Source organism: Pithys albifrons, chromosome 28 (assembly GCF_047495875.1).
Source record: "Pithys albifrons albifrons isolate INPA30051 chromosome 28, PitAlb_v1, whole genome shotgun sequence".
Classification (NCBI taxonomy): Eukaryota; Metazoa; Chordata; class Aves; order Passeriformes; family Thamnophilidae; genus Pithys; species Pithys albifrons.
The window spans coordinates 2,140,036-2,157,610 of record NC_092485.1 but is presented as its reverse complement, the minus strand read 5'-3'; the positions used below and the strand labels follow the sequence as shown (position 1 = coordinate 2,157,610).

The 17,575-nt window shown below is 53.3% G+C and overlaps 2 protein-coding genes across 4 annotated transcripts; both read right to left on the bottom strand.

The window, feature by feature from the left end:
• Positions 1 to 2,237: 2,237 nt before the first annotated feature.
• On the bottom strand, positions 2,238 to 9,954 carry LOC139683599 (peptidase inhibitor 16-like). Of its 3 annotated transcripts, none has more exons than XM_071578902.1 (6): positions 9,753 to 9,954; positions 7,238 to 7,456; positions 6,871 to 6,980; positions 6,404 to 6,492; positions 4,048 to 6,018; positions 2,238 to 3,717 (listed from the first exon to the last, which is right to left on the bottom strand). In XM_071578902.1, the coding sequence occupies exons 1-6, from the start codon at positions 9,903 to 9,905 to the stop codon at positions 3,575 to 3,577; spliced, it is 2,685 nt and encodes an 894-aa protein (XP_071435003.1). In that variant the 5' UTR covers positions 9,906 to 9,954; the 3' UTR covers positions 2,238 to 3,574. The 3 variants fall into 3 exon arrangements, with proteins under 3 accessions (XP_071435003.1, XP_071435004.1, XP_071435005.1); XM_071578903.1 differs by having other exon boundaries at positions 2,238 to 3,714; XM_071578904.1 differs by having other exon boundaries at positions 5,950 to 6,018.
• A 3,299-nt stretch (positions 9,955 to 13,253) lies between these two features.
• Positions 13,254 to 17,510, bottom strand: LOC139683487 (peptidase inhibitor 16-like). Its single transcript, XM_071578668.1, has 5 exons — positions 17,303 to 17,510; positions 15,766 to 15,978; positions 15,291 to 15,400; positions 14,433 to 14,521; positions 13,254 to 13,715 (listed from the first exon to the last, which is right to left on the bottom strand). Exons 1-5 carry the CDS (start codon positions 17,453 to 17,455, stop codon positions 13,621 to 13,623), a joined length of 660 nt encoding a protein of 219 aa, XP_071434769.1. The 5' UTR covers positions 17,456 to 17,510; the 3' UTR covers positions 13,254 to 13,620.
• Positions 17,511 to 17,575: the final 65 nt, after the last annotated feature.

Below are 17,575 nucleotides of genomic sequence, written 5' to 3'. Positions count from 1 at the left end.
CAGCACAAATACTCTGAGGGAATATTTGGCAGCTCAGTGGACCTGCCAGCATCATAACCCCAAATGCAAATCCCCCAGGACAGTGTGTGTGCTCACCCCAACCTTTCCAACTCACCTTGTTCAGGGGACTGAAGCCAAAAAACCTCCTCTTGCTCAACCAGCAGCAGAGATGTCCCTCTGCCTGATGGGAACATGTCCCAGGAGTGGAGAGAACCAAGCAGGTGTGGCTCACACAGCAGCCAGGCCTCATAAACACCACAAATCCCATGATTTTAACCCATCTCACCCAGCTGATGGTTAATGCCTCCTCCTCCTCCCACCACACATGGCCTTGGGGCTGGAACAACCTGGCAGCACCTTCACCAGGGTCACCCCAGTGCCGGAGTGTCCTTCATGCCAACACCAGAAAGGGAATGGAAATGCTGTAAAAGTCTCCCTGGAAGGTTTTGTGTCCTCCCCTGTGCACCACACCTAACCCTGCCCTTGCCTAAACCCCCTAATTTAGGATTAAACCAAACCACCCCAAGTGCCTGTGTGAGGAGGGCTCAGCCCTGCAGGGGGAAGAGGGAGGCAGATTTCCTCCTGCTTTGGAGGTTTCTGTTGCAAGGAACTCTATAAATAGGTCCTTGCACAACAGCATGTCTCCAGAAGTCACAGCCTTGAGGGAAACAAAACTCAAGAGTTCTCACAAGTTTCATTTGCCCCAAAATAATGATAAAATACTCAAGTCCTAGAATTATTTTGGTGGTTTTTAAATCAGGAGTGCTGTTGCCACTTGGTGACTGTCAGCAGGGTGGGGGTTCCAGCACTACAAAAAATCAGGTGTTGCCTAAATGCCCTGGGTTTGCTGGGAACAGAAATGCTTTCCTGCTCTTGGTAGGGAATTCATGCTACATTCTCCTTCATCCAGATGCAAAACTAGACGTGGTCCCAAAATGCTGTCCCAGCTCCAATAATCCTTCAGCCCCCACCTCAGGGGAACAGCAGCTGCTCTGGCTGCATCTTTATCATCTCTCCATAACCTCAGGATGGATTTTTATCCCCAAAAGCAGCTCGGCAGCAGCAGCTCAGCCTGAAGAACGTGCAGCAGCTGCAGCACCTGAGCAGGAGGGCATTTTTAATCTGATTCTTAACTGCATGTGGAGCTGGTGATTAACTAAAGCTCTGGACTGTGGGCAGGGATGTGTGCAGTGAGCCCTGAGCTGCCCAGTGCTCAGTGGTGTCTGTGCCAGTGCCATCTGCCGGTCACTGCATGGCCGTGCCCGTGACCTCAGCACACCCCCAGGCAGTGGGTCCTGCAGGAGACCTGGGGCTGCTGGAAGGGAAATGTGGCTTTGCTGGGAAAAGTAGGGGCAGGACAATGGGGAAAAGCAAAAATCACAGAATCACAGAATGGATTGGGTTGGAAAAGACCTCCCAGATCATCAAGTCCAACCCTCGGGCCAACTCCACTCCCTTTACCAGATCATGGCACTCAGTGCCACGGCCAAGCTCAGTTGAAAAACCTCCAGGGATGGGGAATCCACCCCCTCTCTGGGCAGCCCATTCCAATACCTGAGCACTCTCTCTGCAAAGAATTTCTACCTGATCTCCAACTTCAATTTCCCCTGGCAGAGCTTGAGCCCATCGTGCCCCCTTGTCCTATTGCTGAGTGCCTGGGAGAAGAGACCAACCCCCACCCGGCCAGAACTTCCCTTCAGGCAGTTCCAGACAGTGCTGAGGTCACCTCTGAGCCTCCTCTTCTCCAGGCTGAACACCCCCAGCTCCCTCAGCCTCTCCCCACAGCACTTGTGCTCCAGTCCCTTCTCCAGCCTTGTTGCTCTTCTCTGGACCTGCTCTCAAAGGTTGAATATCAGCATCCCCACTTGCTGCTCCTAGATGGATGTTCTGGAGTGAAAACGCTGCAGAAAAGCACCAAAAAATTCCTGCTGGAGACACATTTTTGCTTTGCACTCAGCTGGGTGCTCGGGGGAAAATTCCCTGCATCATCCCAGTCCCCGTATCACCCTCAATCCCCTCCCCCTGCTGCTTTCACACAGGTTTAAAGTTACACCCATCCAAAAAGGAGCACCTGGATGCTTTTGGAAAGCCAAAATCCCCTTCAGCACCCCCAGAAGTCACGTTGGTGTTTAGCAATTCTCCCTGAGCACAAAATCAGGAGCATTTTACAGGGATAATAAGTGGCTTCCAGGCCTTCAGATCCCCCAGGGAGACACTGCACACCCCACACAGAGTTTCACAACAGGATTTATTCAGTGCACAGGACAGAGCAGCAGGTGGGAGGATGTGAATAATGACCTTCAGGTCATCCTCCACCTTATCTGTGTAAGAAATCAAAGGATGCAATCACCAGAGAAGGGACTGTATCTTCCAGTTATCTTTCTCCCACCAGTCTGGAAAGCTTGTCAGATATTTAACACACCTGACTGGGAATCCTCAGGCAAAGGGAGATGTGGGGCAACGAAACAGTGTCCCAGACAATGACAGTGGCTCTGCAGCAACTCCTGGAACCACCAATGACCTGTAACATCATCACTTGGCTCTTTTGAGCTCAAACTGTACCAGCTCATGTGGTGACTTGTTTCTCCTGGACCAGGTTCCACCACACACAGATTACATGGCAAGCAGAATCTGTGTCTAAATTCAAATACACTGAAATTATGCAAAGAAAAAAAGCCATGCAGGGCAAAGCTGGATGGAAGAGCAGGTGGCTCCTCTGAGGGTGAAGGTTTCTCTTCTGTGTGTGCACACAGGTGCAGGCACAGGCGTAAAACAAAGCCATGGCAATGGATAATGGCAATAAGTGAGGAATGGGACATGGGGCAGGGTCAGGAGAGAGGGAGGAGGCAAGGGCTGCACAGTGCGGGGAGGAAGAGGGAGAACATCTGGGTAGTACTGGCCAAAGCTGCACCAGAACCAGGAGAGAAACAGGAAACTAAAAAAGTCTCTCTTTGTACAGGAAGGGAAAGAGGTGAAGCTTGTCAGAATTTCAGACAAGCAGGGACATGGGGAGGGGAAAAAAGCATTTTTGCTGAAAGCTCATCCTGACAAACACCAGAAATCATCAAACCCAACCACCATGTCTCAGCTACAAACACCAAACCAACCACCATGTCTCAGCTACAGACACCAAACCAATCACCATGTCTCAGCTACAGACACCAAACCAACCACCATGTCTCAGCTACAGACACCAAAACAACCACCATGTCTCACTGCCACTTGGGTCCTGCTGCCCCTGGGGACATGGTGTGGCAGGGCCTGCCGGCCACACAGGTGGGTGGGACAGCTCCCCACTCCCAGTTTGGAAATGGAACAGAAGCCCAGGCTGGGCTGAAAGAAAGGAGAAGGTTCAAGGTCACCAGTGTTGGGCAGACACCCTCCTGTCCTTGGGTTTCCTCAGGAAGGGACCAAGTTCCCACAGACTCGCCGGGGCTGGAGCAGATAAGGCAGCATAAGAAGGGAGGAGTCAGCCTGAATTGTCTGGGGTGTCTCCTGGGCCCACCAGGTTGTGGAACAACCAGTACTGACGAAAGGCTTGGTGACTGGAGCAGGGACAGCTGAGAAAGACCATTCAAAGCAGAAGGCCCACCAGGGTGGCACTGGGGATGAGGAGGAGCAGAAGCCCCGAGCAGGAACTGGGGGCTCCAGACATGGGCTGATCCACATTTGTCTCTTCCGAGTTTGTCTCAATTTCCTCAGTGTCCAGAGCACCTGCTGAAAGAAAAGACAACATGGAGTTAGAGGGGAAGGTCTGGACAGAAGAGGAACTCCCACTCATGCAGGTCTGTCAGTGAGGTGCCTGAGCACCACGAGGCAGCAGAGCTCTGGCCCAGGGAAGGTGTGACAGCCCGTGGGTTAGTGGGAAGAGGCTGCAAACAAGACCATGCTGCAGGGACCAGACATCCAACCAGCCCCTCAGTGTTAGAGGAAAGAGGAGGATCCAAAGGACCAGTCTGACACTGTTCCTCCCAAGCCCTGTCCATGCTGCTTGGGGATCACTGAGGGTCTGAGTGTCCATCAGGACAGACTCCACGGATACCTTACCTGACAGGGAGGTCTGGAAATGAGGGCTCTGCCCTTTTCTTTCTTTGGAGGATGATGTTAAGCGTAAGAAGGTGGGCTCTTCAGGACTGAGGATCACTGACTTAGGGGGGGTTATGCGCTCAGCTCTATTGAAACCTAACTTGATGTCTTGAACATCTTGGCTGAGGGATGGAGGTGGACTGGAAAAGGCTGATTTCTCTTCCCTGTCCTCTTTGACACCTTTCTTTGTTTCTGGGACTGATTTGGGGCTGAAGGCTGTGCCCCTGCTTTCTAACAAGGCTGGATCCTCTGTGGTGAAGCAGCTAACAGGCTCTCCAGTGTCTGCTTCTGGAGATGCTTCATAATCCAGGTCTAACTTGGGCTCAGAGGAAGGAGTGAGCCCAGTTGCCTCAGTAGCATCAGGTCTTTCTGGTTCTGGCTTTGTGGTTGTGGCAGCTTTTGGCTGTGGCTTTGCTGTTCTGGCAGGTGCTGGTGTTGTAGCAGCAGGTGTTGGCTTGGCTGTAGTGGTGGTAGGTGTTGGTGTGGAGGGTGTTGGTTTGGCTGTGGCTGTAGCAGGTTTTAAAGTAGCCACACCTGGGGTGGGTTTTGGTGTGGTGGGTGTGGGCTTGGCCATAGCTGTGGTTGGTTTTGGCTTGGCTGTAGTAGTGGTTGTGGTGGGTTCTGGTGTGGTGGGTGTTGGTTTGGCTGTTGTGGTAGTTGTGGGAGGTGATGGTTTGGTGGTAGTGGTGGTTGTGGTGGGTTCTGGTGTGGTGGGTGTTGGTTTGGCTGTTGTGGTAGTTGTGGGAGGTGATGGTTTGGTGGTAGTGGTGGTTGTGGTGGGTTCTGGTGTGGGGGGTGTTGGTTTGGCTGTTGTGGTAGTTGTGGGAGGTGATGGTTTGGTGGTAGTGGTGGTCGTGGTGGGTTCTGGCTTGGCTGTGGTAGTGGTTATGGTGGGTCTTGCTGTGGTGGGTGTTGAGCTGGTGGTAGTGGTTGTTGAGGTGGGGTTTGGTGTGGTGGGTGTTGACCTGGTGGTAGTGGTTGTTGAGGTGGGTTTTGGTGTGGTGGATGTTTGCATGGTGGGATTTGTCTTGGCTGGGGTTGTCACTGGGAGTGTGGTGGCAGGTTTTGGCTTGGCTGTTGTGATGGGTGTTGGTGTTGGGGGTTTGGGCTTGGCTGTGGTTGGGAGTGTGGGTGTGGGTGGTGGCTTGGCTGTGGTTGTGTTTGGAGCTGTGGTTTTGGGTGGTGGCTTGGCTGTGGTGTGTACTGGTACTTTGGGTTCTGGTTTGGCTGTGGTTGTGGTGGACACTGATGTTGTGATTTCTGGTTTGGTTGTGGGGTGTAGTGGTTCTGTGGGTTCTGGTTTGGCTGTGGTGTGTACTGGTGCTGTGGGTTCTGGCTTGGCTGTTGGTTCTGGCTTGGCTGTTGGTTCTGGCTTGGCTGTGGTGACTACTGGTTTGGCTGTGGGTTCTCCTTTGGCTGTGGGGTGTACTGCTTTGGCTGTGGGAGATACTGGTTTGGCTGTGGTGTCTACTGGTTTGGCTGTGGTGTCTACTGGTTCGGCTGTGGGGTGTGTTGGTTCAGCTGTGGGGTGTACTGGTGCTGTGGGATCTGTTTTGGCTGTGGGTTCTGGTTTGGCTGTGGGGTGTACTGGTTTGGCTGTGGGGTGTACTGGTTTGTCTGTGGGGTGTACTGGTGCTGTGGGTTCTGATTTGGCTGTGGGATGTACTGGTTTGTCTGTGGGGTGTACTGGTTTGTCTGTGGGATGTACTGGTGCTGTGGGTTCTGGTTTGGCTGTGGGGTGTACTGGTGCTGTGGGTTCTGGTTTGGCTGTGGGGTGTACTGGTTTGGCTGTGGGGTGTACTGGTTTGGCTGTGGGGTGTACTGGTGCTGTGGGTTCTGATTTGGCTGTGGGTTTTGGCAGACCTGTGGTTGGGGTAGATGGCCTTGCCTTTGTTGTCACAGGGGCTGGAGTGGTCTCTTCTACAACGAGTTCTGGTAAGAGATGAAAAGTGCCGTGGGTTAGGGCTGGCTCAGCTGACTCAGTGGGTCCCCTGCACTGAGCAGGACCAGCAGAAACCAAAGGTCACTCTGGGCCATCCTCCAATCTGGGATTCTCAGCCTGGAGACGTCTCATCTCCCTCACACAACATCCTGCCTTGCAAGGGGCAAAAAATGCTGCCCAAGGGGCTACAAGACCCTTGTCCAATTCTCACCCTGAGGCAGCTGAGCTGTCTGAGGAGCAGCCATTGCTCCTGAGCTCTCATGGTCCAGCCCAGGCCTTCCTGATAACTCCAGGAGGGTTCAGAGCCTGGACCCCAACCCTGGGGTCTGAGTCCCAAGAGCCCATCAAGGGACACACGTGGCTTCTCTCACTCACCACACAGGTTGTTCTCACAGACTGTGCCCTCGGGACACTGTGAACATGGAGGTCCTTCCAAGTATGGCCTTTTCCCTCTCACGTTGCCCCTGGAAGCAGAAGATGCCAAGAAAAAGGTGGTGTGAGGAAAGGGGAAACACCCATTCCAAAGAGGGGATGATTCAGCTGGGATATCCCAGCCAAGGCAAAACTCAGGACTGATGTAAAAAACAGGTCATGGTCTCCTGCCATGGACTGTCATTGCCATTTACTCTCCAGCCTGACCCCAAGGCTGCTAAAAGCAGAGGGCACAGCACCATGGGCCACATCCTTCACTCTTCCTTAGAACAAAGGCCTTCTTTGGAAACGCTTTGCTTCTATTTCTGACCAAGGCCAAACCCTGCTCTGATACCAGGAAAGGAGGAAGGACATTTCCAGCTCAGAAACCCCACAGAGATGCACCAAGCCATGCTGGGCATGAGACTTACGGGGGATAATAGTTGCAAACAAGCAGGTGCATGTTCTCTGTTTCGATTCCTTCGATCTTCTCACAGAACTTTGCCCCACAGCCGATGTATTGAGTGTTTCCCCAGACCACCTAAGGCAAAGACCAGGGAGAAGGTGAGGGGATTGGGTGGAGGCAACCTGTCCCCTGGCTTGGAAGGCTGCTCTGTGACTACACCAATGTCTTCCTCACCTCTCAGTGTGTGCCCCAGATCCCACATCCCCACATTGCTTTGGCATTCAGGATCCACCACCATCCCTGCTCCTCCTTGCTCCCACCCAAGCTGGGAAGAAACCTCATCTCTCTGCCCCAGGACAGAGCAGCCATCCCTCCACCCCAGCAGCTGGTACCTGGGTGTAGTGGCCACACATCTGCCCAGGGACACACGTGGATGTTGTAAAGTTGTAGAATTTCTCCTCCCCATTCCAGTCTTCCACGGCAAATTCTAGTTCCAGCATTGGGGCCATGGCAAAGAGGTTTTCCCCGCGCCGACCCCGCTCCTTGTTGTGGTCCCAGATGCACTTCTCTGCGTAGGACTGAGCAAGGGTCTCCAGCTCCGTGTCCCAGGTCTGAAAGGAGCTCAGCATCAGCACAGAGAGAGGGACACTGACTCCCAGTGCTGCCCAACACAGACCTCAGGAGAGGGGAGCTCCGTGGTTAGACCCAGCACAAACCAAACCTTGGCTTGGAGGTCAAACAGCAGAAGGTCAGTGCATCAGCACTCCCATCCTCACCTGGGGCACACCCAACATCATCATGGAGCATCCTCAGCGAGGAGAAACCATGAAGTCAGGTGGAGCAAAGGAGGAAACCACCCTGGGCTGTGCCAGAAGGGCCGGGGGATGTCCCTCCCTGCCCAGGGTGGGGATGGGAGGAGAGCAGAACATCCCCTCCACCAGCTGCACAAAGCCTGGGCACACACAGTCCTGGAAAACATCATCTGTGTGCCTGGATCCGAGACATTCCCAGCTGGACACCTGCCAGGAGCCTCCTCTGGAGCAGCAGCGGCCCCACCACCAGCTGAGCCCCCCAGCCACATTGATATGCAGGAGGAGGAGGAGGAGGAGCAGAGGTCTCCCTGCACGGAGGCATCCAGGGAGTCCTGCACTGCAGCTGTTTGGACCATCCCTGCACCATCTGACAGAGAGAGCAGCTTTGTGCTGGGAGACAGCACAACAAACAGGGGGTCCTAAGGGGGGACCTTCCCAGGCAGAGCCAGGGCTGGATCCAAAGGGGGAACAGAGCATGGCCCTGGTGCAGGGCATGTCACCATCTGGTGTTGAGGGGACGGGGGGAGGAAGGAAACACCTGGATGGGGACGGGAGCGTTGGTTCCCCTCCCACTATGGCCCCAAGCCACGCTGAGAGCAATGGCTGGAGCCCCAGACTGTGGAGCACACGCCCCTCTCCCTCTGGCACTGAGCTGGGCTCCATAAACAGGGCACTTGCACCTGCAGATCTGCCTCATTAAGAACGAAATTGGCTTTAGGCTGCAGATCCCCCCCAGTGCCTAAACATTTCCACGGCAACCAGCCCCTCATCCCAGAAGGAAGCGCGGGGTGACCTCAGCCAGGCACGGTGCCACGGCAGCAGGTGAGCCCAGAGGCAGAGGCAGCCCAGGAAATCCTCAGGGGGAGGTGGGGGTGGCTCTCATGGAAAGCCTCTACCAAGGAATTGCCAGGGCTGCTGTAAGCAAAGCATTTGCTGTGCTGAAACAAAACCCCCAAGGGTTTGGCTCCAGAGCAGGAGCAGGTCCTGTGTGTTTAAGCAGAAGCAAAGCAGAACTGTTGGGGCAGCATCTCAAAGCAGAGAGTCTGCAACCAGAGCCTCAGCTGGGAGCAGCCATCACAGGGCTGGAATTGCCCTGAGAGAGCCTTTCACTAAGACTTTGGCTCCAAAGCCCTGATATTCCAAGTTTTCTGTGCCTGACTCTGGTGGGTTCCACAGGACCATGGTCCTCAGTGTTCTGGCTCTGTCTCCATTGAGTTTGAAGTCATCAGATCTCCTTCTCTCCATGAATTTAGCTTTTTGCTCCCATTTACCAGCCCACAAAGGTTTGACACAGCCTGGGCAACTTTTGGGCCAGGCAGGGAGGTCTCCTCTAAGCACACTGTGACCCAAAGAGGAAAGGACTCCAACTATCCATGAATAAACAGTTGTCTGAGTCCACATGATTTGCAAATAGTGAAGAAAAAAATCACATGGTGCAAGATAAAAGAAAATAGCCAAGTTTTAATCAAATCAAGAGCCTAAAGAAGACAAAAAGTAGGGTAAGGTCTAGAGCTCATTTTCACTCCCACTGCAGCCACACGTGATGTGAGACCTGACTCAGTCTCCGCAAGCAAACTAGGGAGATCCCTCACGTCCAAGACACCAACTCATGGGGAGGATTAGGAGAGTGAACAGCCCAAATCTCTGAAAAACTTGACTGACATGTTTGAAGATGGCATTCCCTCCTATAGGTAAAAGTTCCTTCAACTGCAAAAGCAAATACAAAGCACCAGGCGATGCCCCACACAGCAGGATTCCCCCTCCAGCCCCTGGCAATGGCCATGGCAATGTCTCCAGCTCTTGTCCATGTCCCACCTGCCCTTTCTGCCCATCACAAGGAGCTCCAGAGGGCATTCATGTGAGTGAGAGCTGCAGCACTCTCATGCAGAGCATCAGGGGACACTTAAAATCTTCCAGAAATTATTCAAGACAACTCATTTCTTTAAAGCCAGTTTAGGGACGTGCTCTCCATTGCCATCTCCTTGTAACCCTACATGACAACTGCTCTGGGAACACCCTGATCACTCCCAGCATTAAGATCAAGTCTTGCACCACACAAACACCCCAAGATTCCTCTGCAATAAAAGCCACTTACCATCTTCATCATAGCCCTGGCAGGAGGAGAGACCTGGGAGCGGTATCTGTTGTGCTCATCCAAGATTATCTTCTTGTCTTCATCACTGAGGGACCAGCTGAGCTGCAGCCCTGTGAGCACCAGGAGCACGGGAGGGAGACCCGAGCTCAGCATCCTGCACTCGGCTCCTGCTCTTAGCAGCCCACGGCTCTGGCAGTCACATTTAAAGCACCTCCCAAAAGCAAGGAACACCCAACAGCTTCAAGATTGGGGAGGAAATGTATTTATTAGAGTTTTGGAGCCATGCAGAACACACCCAATCTCACATATCGGCCTGGATGGAGAGGCAGCACTGCTGCTGGTGCCAATGAACACGCGGGGTCTCCTCCCTGGGACAGACCCTGTGCCTGGATCCTAATCCTGGGATCAGCATTCCTCATCTAAGCCTCTGCTGCTCCAAAGCCCAGCCATTCCCTGAGCCCTGTTACGTGTCCTCTCTTCTGTCCCTTTTCTCCCAGTCTATGACAACGATCCCACAGCAAGCAGCAAACCCCTGTTTGCACAGGGTCCTCCCCTATCCCTGGAATGCAGCTGTGTTAGACATCAAGGCAACAAGACGAAATGCTGAGAGCAGTTTTGCAGCTCGGTGAGTCCCCAGGCAGGGTCAGAGCCCACCTCTCCCAGTCCCGTGTCTGTGGTGGGGGTACAGAAAGGGTCAGGTGACAAACTGCCCCCACCCGGGGCTGGCAGTGTGGGGTGAGCAGGGGGTTGATGCCCCTTTCCTGACCCATCAGGAGAAGGATGAGCAGGAGAGGATAAACAGGGTATAGAACTGAAACTGCCCCAAAAAGGGGAGTTGAGAGTCTCCCGCTGCCAGCCAGGCTGACCGGAATAACCAGAGCACTGGCTCTGCAGGGCCAGGCTGTGCTCCCTCCCCACGGACACCTGGAGGGCTCAGCATCAGGTGTCCCGGAGCCCCCGGCACGGGGCCTGTCTGGCAGAGCCCCCCCGGCTGCTGCAGCCCCGGCTCCCCATCTGTGATTGTGCAACCGCCCGGCTCGGCTCCAGCAGCTCCTCTGGGATCGCGGGCTGTCAGAAAGGAGCAGCGGGTGGGCAGCTCTGGCCAGCACAGCCAAGTTAATCACACGCTGCCGGCTCTGCCTCCCCCCTCCCGGCTTCCCAGACAATGCTTTGCCGTTTTTCCTCTTGATTTGGACCACAGTGATCACCTCTCTCACCAGCTCTCCTTCTGCCTCCCAGCTCTCTTAGCTTTTTGTATTACCTTCTTTTTCCTTAGGTTTGGGGTCTGCCATACCCTCAATAGCCCAACAACTCCTGCAAGCAGAATCTGAGGCCAACACCTCACCAGGCTTCAACTCAGCTGGTCAAACCAGATGTCCCCATTTATTGCTAAGGCAAATCTATCTCATGGTGGAGACACCTCAACAGCCCTGCTGTTGTATCTGTGGAAACATGGAGAAATATCCAGAAGGAATCAACACAAGCTCCAGCTCCTCTGGCCAGCTCACTGTGGCCTGGCTTATGAGGAACAAGGCAGTGCTGAGAATCACAGAATTCCAGAATGGTTTGGATTGGAAGAGGGACCTTAGAGCTCATCTCATTCCAAGCCCCTGCCATGGGCAGGGGCAACTTCCACTAGACCAGTGCAGGTGCTGGTCCCTGCAAACGTGATGTGGAGATGCAGGGATAGGCTCCATGTAGCCCCTGGCCCTACAACATCATAGGAGAGAGTGTGGCAACAAGGATAAAGGAAAATGGGATACACAGAGCTCGTGGGGAAGAGCAAACAGCCCTGGAGGAGTCACCACCAGGGCATGTGGCTCATGGGGAAACGTGAGTAACAGCTGATGCCTTTGGCAAGGGCAGGGCAGCTCCTGCCAAAGGGGTGCAGGGACAGCTCTCAACTCCAAACCTGCTCCGACAGCTCCTTCTGGAGCCAATGTCTGAAGCATCAAGATTAGCAGTTCGAGGCCCAAGCCCCACCCTGGAGCTGACACACTCATGTCCAGCATTAGGTAAGTGTGTGAGGAATGCAGCTTTCCTTCTGCTGCTCAAAGAACAGCCCATCCACCACGCCCAGGGGACCCTCTGCACCGAGACAGGAGCCACACACCGACACCTGACAGGTCCTGGTGGCCCCAGAGAGGCCCCACTCTGCACTGCAGAAGTGACCAGGCCTGGTTTTCTATGGACTCACACCCTGAGGGTCTTGAGTGTGGCTGGTCAGTGTCTAACAAGGCTCATGTACCAGTTTGAGAATCCTTCTCTTCCCTACTCACCCACTTTCAGGAGCTCTGGAGGAGTTTATCATCTTCCACACTATTCATTCATCCATTCCATGATTCTATGATTTTAAAGCACTGGGACACACATGTTGACTGGGAACCCCCCTGAGCTGGGCAGGGTGGGAGTGAGGGATTGTCTGAACCAGCACAGGGACTGCCAAAGGGGAGCTGAGCTGAGAGAGACCATGGTGGGAGCAGGATGAGGGTTCCAGCACTACAAAAAATCAGGTGTTGCCCAAATGCCCTGGGTTTGCTGGGAGCAGAAATGCTTTCCTGCTCTTTGTATGCTTTGTAGGGAATTCATGCTGCATTCTCCTTCATCCAGATGCAAAATCAGACATGGTCCCAAAATGCTGTCCCAGCTCCAATAATCCTTCAGCCCCCACCTCAGGGGAACAGCAGCTGCTCTGGCTGCATCTTTATCATCTCTCCATAACCTCAGGATGGATTTTTATCCCCAAAAGCAGCTCAGCAGCAGCAGCTCAGCCTGAAGAACGTGCAGCAGCTGCAGCACCTGGGCAGGAGGGCATTTTTAATCTGATTCTTAACTGCATGTGGAGCTGGTGATTAACTAAAGCTCTGGACTGTGGGCAGGGATGTGTGCAGTGAGCCCTGAGCTGCCCAGTGCTCAGTGGTGTCTGTGCCAGTGCCATCTGCCGGTCACTGCATGGCTGTGCCCGTGACCTCAGCACACCCCCAGGCAGTGGGTCCTGCAGGAGGCTGGGGCTGTTGGGCAGCAGAGCCACCAACGACCTGTAACATCATCATCACTTGGCCCTCTTGAGCTCAAATTGTACCAACTCACGTGGTGATTTTTTTCTCCCGGATCAGGGTCCACCACACACAAATTATGTGTTAAGCAGAATCTGTATTTAAATTGAAATACACTGTGCAAAGGGGGAAGCCATGCAGGGCAAAGCTGTAGGGAGGAGTTGGTGGATCCTCTGAGGGCTGAAGGTTCCTCTTCTGCTTGTGCAGGAACACATCAAATAAAACCATGGGAATGGAGTAACTGAGGAATGGGACATGGGGCAGGGACAGGAGAGAGGGAGGAGGCAAGGGCTGCACAGTGTGGGGAGGAGGAGGGAGAACATTTGGGTAGTACTGGCCAAAGCTGCACCAGAACCAGGATGGAAACAGAAATCCTCATCTTGGATTCTTACTGGACAGGAAGGGAAGGAGTTGAAACTTGCCTAAAACTGAGACAGACACATCGTGAGGGGAAAAGAGCATTTTTGCTGGAAACTCAACCTGACAAACACCAAAGCAAATGACTGTGTCTTGTTGCCACATGGGTGGGTGGGACAGCTCAGCCCTCCCAGTCTGGAAGTGCAATAGAAGCCCAGGCTGGCCAGGAAAGGAGAAGAAAGAAGAACCGTCCAAGGTCACCAGCATTAGGGTAGACACTCTCCTGCCCTTGGGTCTTCAGGAAGGGGACCAAGCTCCCATAAACTCGCCGGGGCTGGAGCAGATAAGGCGGCAGCATAAGGAGGGAGGTGCCTCCTGAGCTCAACAGGGCTGTGGAACAACCAGTACTGAAGAAAGCCTTGGTGAGTGGAGCAGGGACAGCTGAGAAAGACTATTCAAAGCAGAAGGCCCACCAGGGTGGCACTGGAGACGAGGAAGAGCAGAAGCCCCGAGCAGGTACGGGGGGTTCCAGCCGCATTTTTCTGTTCTTCTGTGTCCAGGGCAGATATTGAAGGAAGAGAAGAAAACATGTAGTTAGAGCAGAACAACCTCTGTAGTGAAGGGTCTAACAGGCTCTCCAGTGTCCACTTTGACCTGTGGAGATACTTTAAAATTCAGGTCTAATGTGGGTTTGAAGGAAAGAGTTACCCCAGTTGCCTTTCTGGTTCTGGCTTTGTGGTTGTGGCTGTTTTCAGTTGTATCTCTGCTGTTGTGGCAGTGCTGGTGTTGTAGCAGCAGGTGCTGGCTTAGCAAGAGTTTTGGTGTGGTGGGTGTTGGCTTGGCCGTGGCTATTCTGACTCCTGGCATGGTGTGATTTGGTTGGCTGGGGTTGTCACTGGGAGTGTGGTGGCAGGTTTGGGCTTGGCTGTTGTGATGGGTGCTGGTGTTGGGGGTTTGGGCTTGGCTGTGGTTGGGAGTGTGGGTGTGGGTGGTGGCTTGGCTGTGGTTCTGGTGGGCTCTGATGCTCTGGGTTCTGGTTTGGCTGTGGTGGACACTGGTGTTGTGCTGCCTTAGGGGCTACAAGGCCCTTGTCCAATTCTCACCCTGAGGCAGCTGAGCTGTCTGAGGAGCAGCCATTGCTCCTGAGCTCTCATGGTCCAGCCCAGGCCTTCCTGATAACTCCAGGAGGGTTCAGAGCCTGGACTCCAACCCAGGGCTCTGAGTCCCAAGAGCCCATCAAGGGACACACGTGGCTTCTCTCACTCACCACACAGCTTGTTCTTACAGACTGTGCCACTGGGACACTGTGAACATGGAGGTCCTTTCCCGTAGGCCATTTGGCCATCCTTGTTACCCCTGGAAGCAGAAGATGCCAAGAAAAAGGTGGTGTGAGGAAAGGGGAAACACCCGTCCCAAAGAGGGGGCTGATTCAGCTGGGATATCCCAGCCAAGGCAAAACTCAGGACTGGTGTAAAAACAGGTCATGGTCTCCTGCCACAGACTGTCATTGCCTGACCCTAAGGCTGCTAAAAGCAGGAGACACAGCACCATGGACCACATCCTTCACTCTTCCTTAGAACACAACACTGGATGGGCATTGGGACAGGTGATTCTCTCTCCCTTCTACTCAAGACCCCTAAGAAGGTCTGCAGCCACCAACTGCTCTAAGGTGGTCTCAGCATGTCCAAGCAAGTGGTCCCAAAGCTGGTGCCAGGGCTGTGAAAGGGGTACCCACTTCTCCTTCCACATTCAACCCTTCCTGCTGGTGAAAAAGGGCTTCTCCAACCCAGGCAACCACTGGTGCCAGCAGGGAAGCCCAAAGCAGGTGGCAGTTTGTACTCTCAGCTGCTGTGACTTCAGCCCTGGGCAGCTCTAGGGGAAGGAGGTCCCTCCCTGGGTCTGTGCCAGGAGCTGAACCAGAGCTCAGCAATCACGGGCAAGGATCGCCAGACAACCCTTCCTTCCTCTGCGACCAACCCAAGATAACGAAGGCCTTTCTTTGGAAATGCTCTGTTCTATTTCTGAGCAAGGCCAACCCTGCTCTGATGTAAGGACTGAAGGAAGGACATTTCCAGCACAAAACCCCCATGAAGGTGCTCCAAACCCCACAGGGCCTGGGACTTACAGAGGAGAATACTTGCAGACGAGCAGGCGGTGGTTCTGTGCTTCGATCCCTCTGATCTTCTCACAAAGCTTTGCCCCACAGCCAACATGTTCTGTGTCTGCCCAGACCAACTAAAGCAAAAACCAGGGGTGAAGGTGAAGGGTTTGGGTAGAGGCAACCTCTCCCCTGGCCCTAAAGGTTGCTTTGTACCTCTATCCTCATAATGACAACCACCATCTCTGCTCCTCCTTGCTCCCACCCAAGCTGTGAAGAAACACTCAGACCTTGTCTCCCTGCTCAAGATAAACTGGCACTGAGCTCTGCTGAGCAACCAAAAGAAGGGTTGCAGAGCTTGTTTCAAAAAGGCTGGTCATGGATGGCACTATGCCCAGGTCCCCCTTTATCAGTGTGATTCCCACCTGGCTTTGGGAGGAGCTGGGGCTCTTGTACAGCACCTTTCCCAAGAGTCCCATCCCTCCACCTCAGCAGTTTGTACCTGTTTGTAGTTGCCACACATCTGCCCAGGGGCACACTTGCCAGTTACCAAGCTGTAGAATTTCTTCTCCTCATTCCATCCCTTCACAGCATCTTGCAGGTTCTGGGTTGGGGCCACAGCAAAGACGTTTCGCCCATAATCACCATTCCCATTCTCCCAGATGCAATTCTCTGCATCTGACTGAGCAACGGCCTCCAGATGCGTGTCCCAGGTCTGAAAGGAGCTCAGCATCAGCACAGAAACGGACACTGGACTCTCCAACATCAACATGGCACTTGCCAAGAACCCCTGGGCTCTCTGGCCACAGTTTCCCCGCTCAGAAGTAAAATTCAAATCCCAACCCAGCACAATCCTCAGGGCAGGGGAGCTCCATTCAGTCCCAGAACAAACCAAACCTTGACTTATAGGTCAAACAGGAGAAGGTCAGTGAATCAGCTCTCCCAACCTCACATAGAGCACATCCAACATCACCACAGAGCATCCTCATCTCAGTGTGGAGAAACTCACACTGAAGAGAAGCTCAGGGTTCTGGCTGCATCCACTTTGAGTTTGAAGTCACCACTCACACCTCCTCTCCATGAATTTAGCTTTTTGCTCCCATTTACCAGCCCACAAAGGTTTGACTCAGCCTGGGCAACTTTTGGGTCAGGCAGGGAGGTCTCCTCCAAGCACACTGTGACCCAAAGAGGAAAGGACTCCAACTATCTATGATAAACACTTGTCCTTCTCCTCCACATGATTTGTAAATAGTGAGAAAAAAATTACGTGGTGCAAGATAAAAGAGAATAGCCAAGTTTTAATCAAATCAGGAGTCCAAAGAACACAAAAAGTAGCACCAGCTCTAGAGCTTGTTTTTAGCCCCACGGAAGCCATGCATGATGTGGGACATGATTTGGTTTCCATAAGCAAACTAGGGAGATCCTTCTCCTCCAAGGCAGCCCTGCACAAGGCACGGTGAGGACTGGAGAGGAATGGACAGCCCAAAAACCTGAAATATCTGGTTGCCATGTTTGAAGTTGATGCAAATACAAAGCACCAGGCGATGCCCCACACAGCAGAATTCCCCTTCCAGCCCCTGACAATGGCCATGGCAATGTCTCCAGCTCATGGCCACGTCCCACCTGCCCTTCCTCCCCATCACAAGGAGCTCCAGAGGGCACCCAGGTGAGTGAGAGCTGCAGCACTTTCTTGCAGAGCATCAGGGGACTCAGATCACACTTAAACACTTCCAGAAATGATCAAAGACAACTCTATAGTTGGAGGAAACTCTTCTCTTTACAGGCAATTTAGGGACCCCTCCATCACTGACACCTTCTTGTAAGCCTACATGACAACTAAAGCCTAAAATCTTCCAGAAATTATCCAAGACAACTCATTTCTTTAGAGCCAGTTTAGGGACGTGCTCTCCATTGGCATCTTCTTGTCTGTAACCCTACATGACAACTGCTCTGGGAACACCCTGATCACTCCCAGCATTAAGATCAAGTCTTGCACCACACAAACACCCCAAGATTCCTCTGCAATTAAAGCCACTTACCATCTTCATCATAGCCCTGGCAGGAGGAGAGACCTGGGAGCGGTATCTGTTGTGCTCATTCAAGATGATTTTCTTCTCCTCATCACTGAGGGACCAGCTGAGCTGCAGCACTGTGAGCACCAGGAGCACAGAAGGGAGACCCGAGCTCAGCATCCTGCACTCGGCTCCTACTCCTGGCAGCCCATGGCTCTGGCAGAGATTTATAGTAAGGAACACCCAACAGCTTCAAGATTGGGGAGGAAATGTATTTATTACCATTTTGGAGCCAAAATG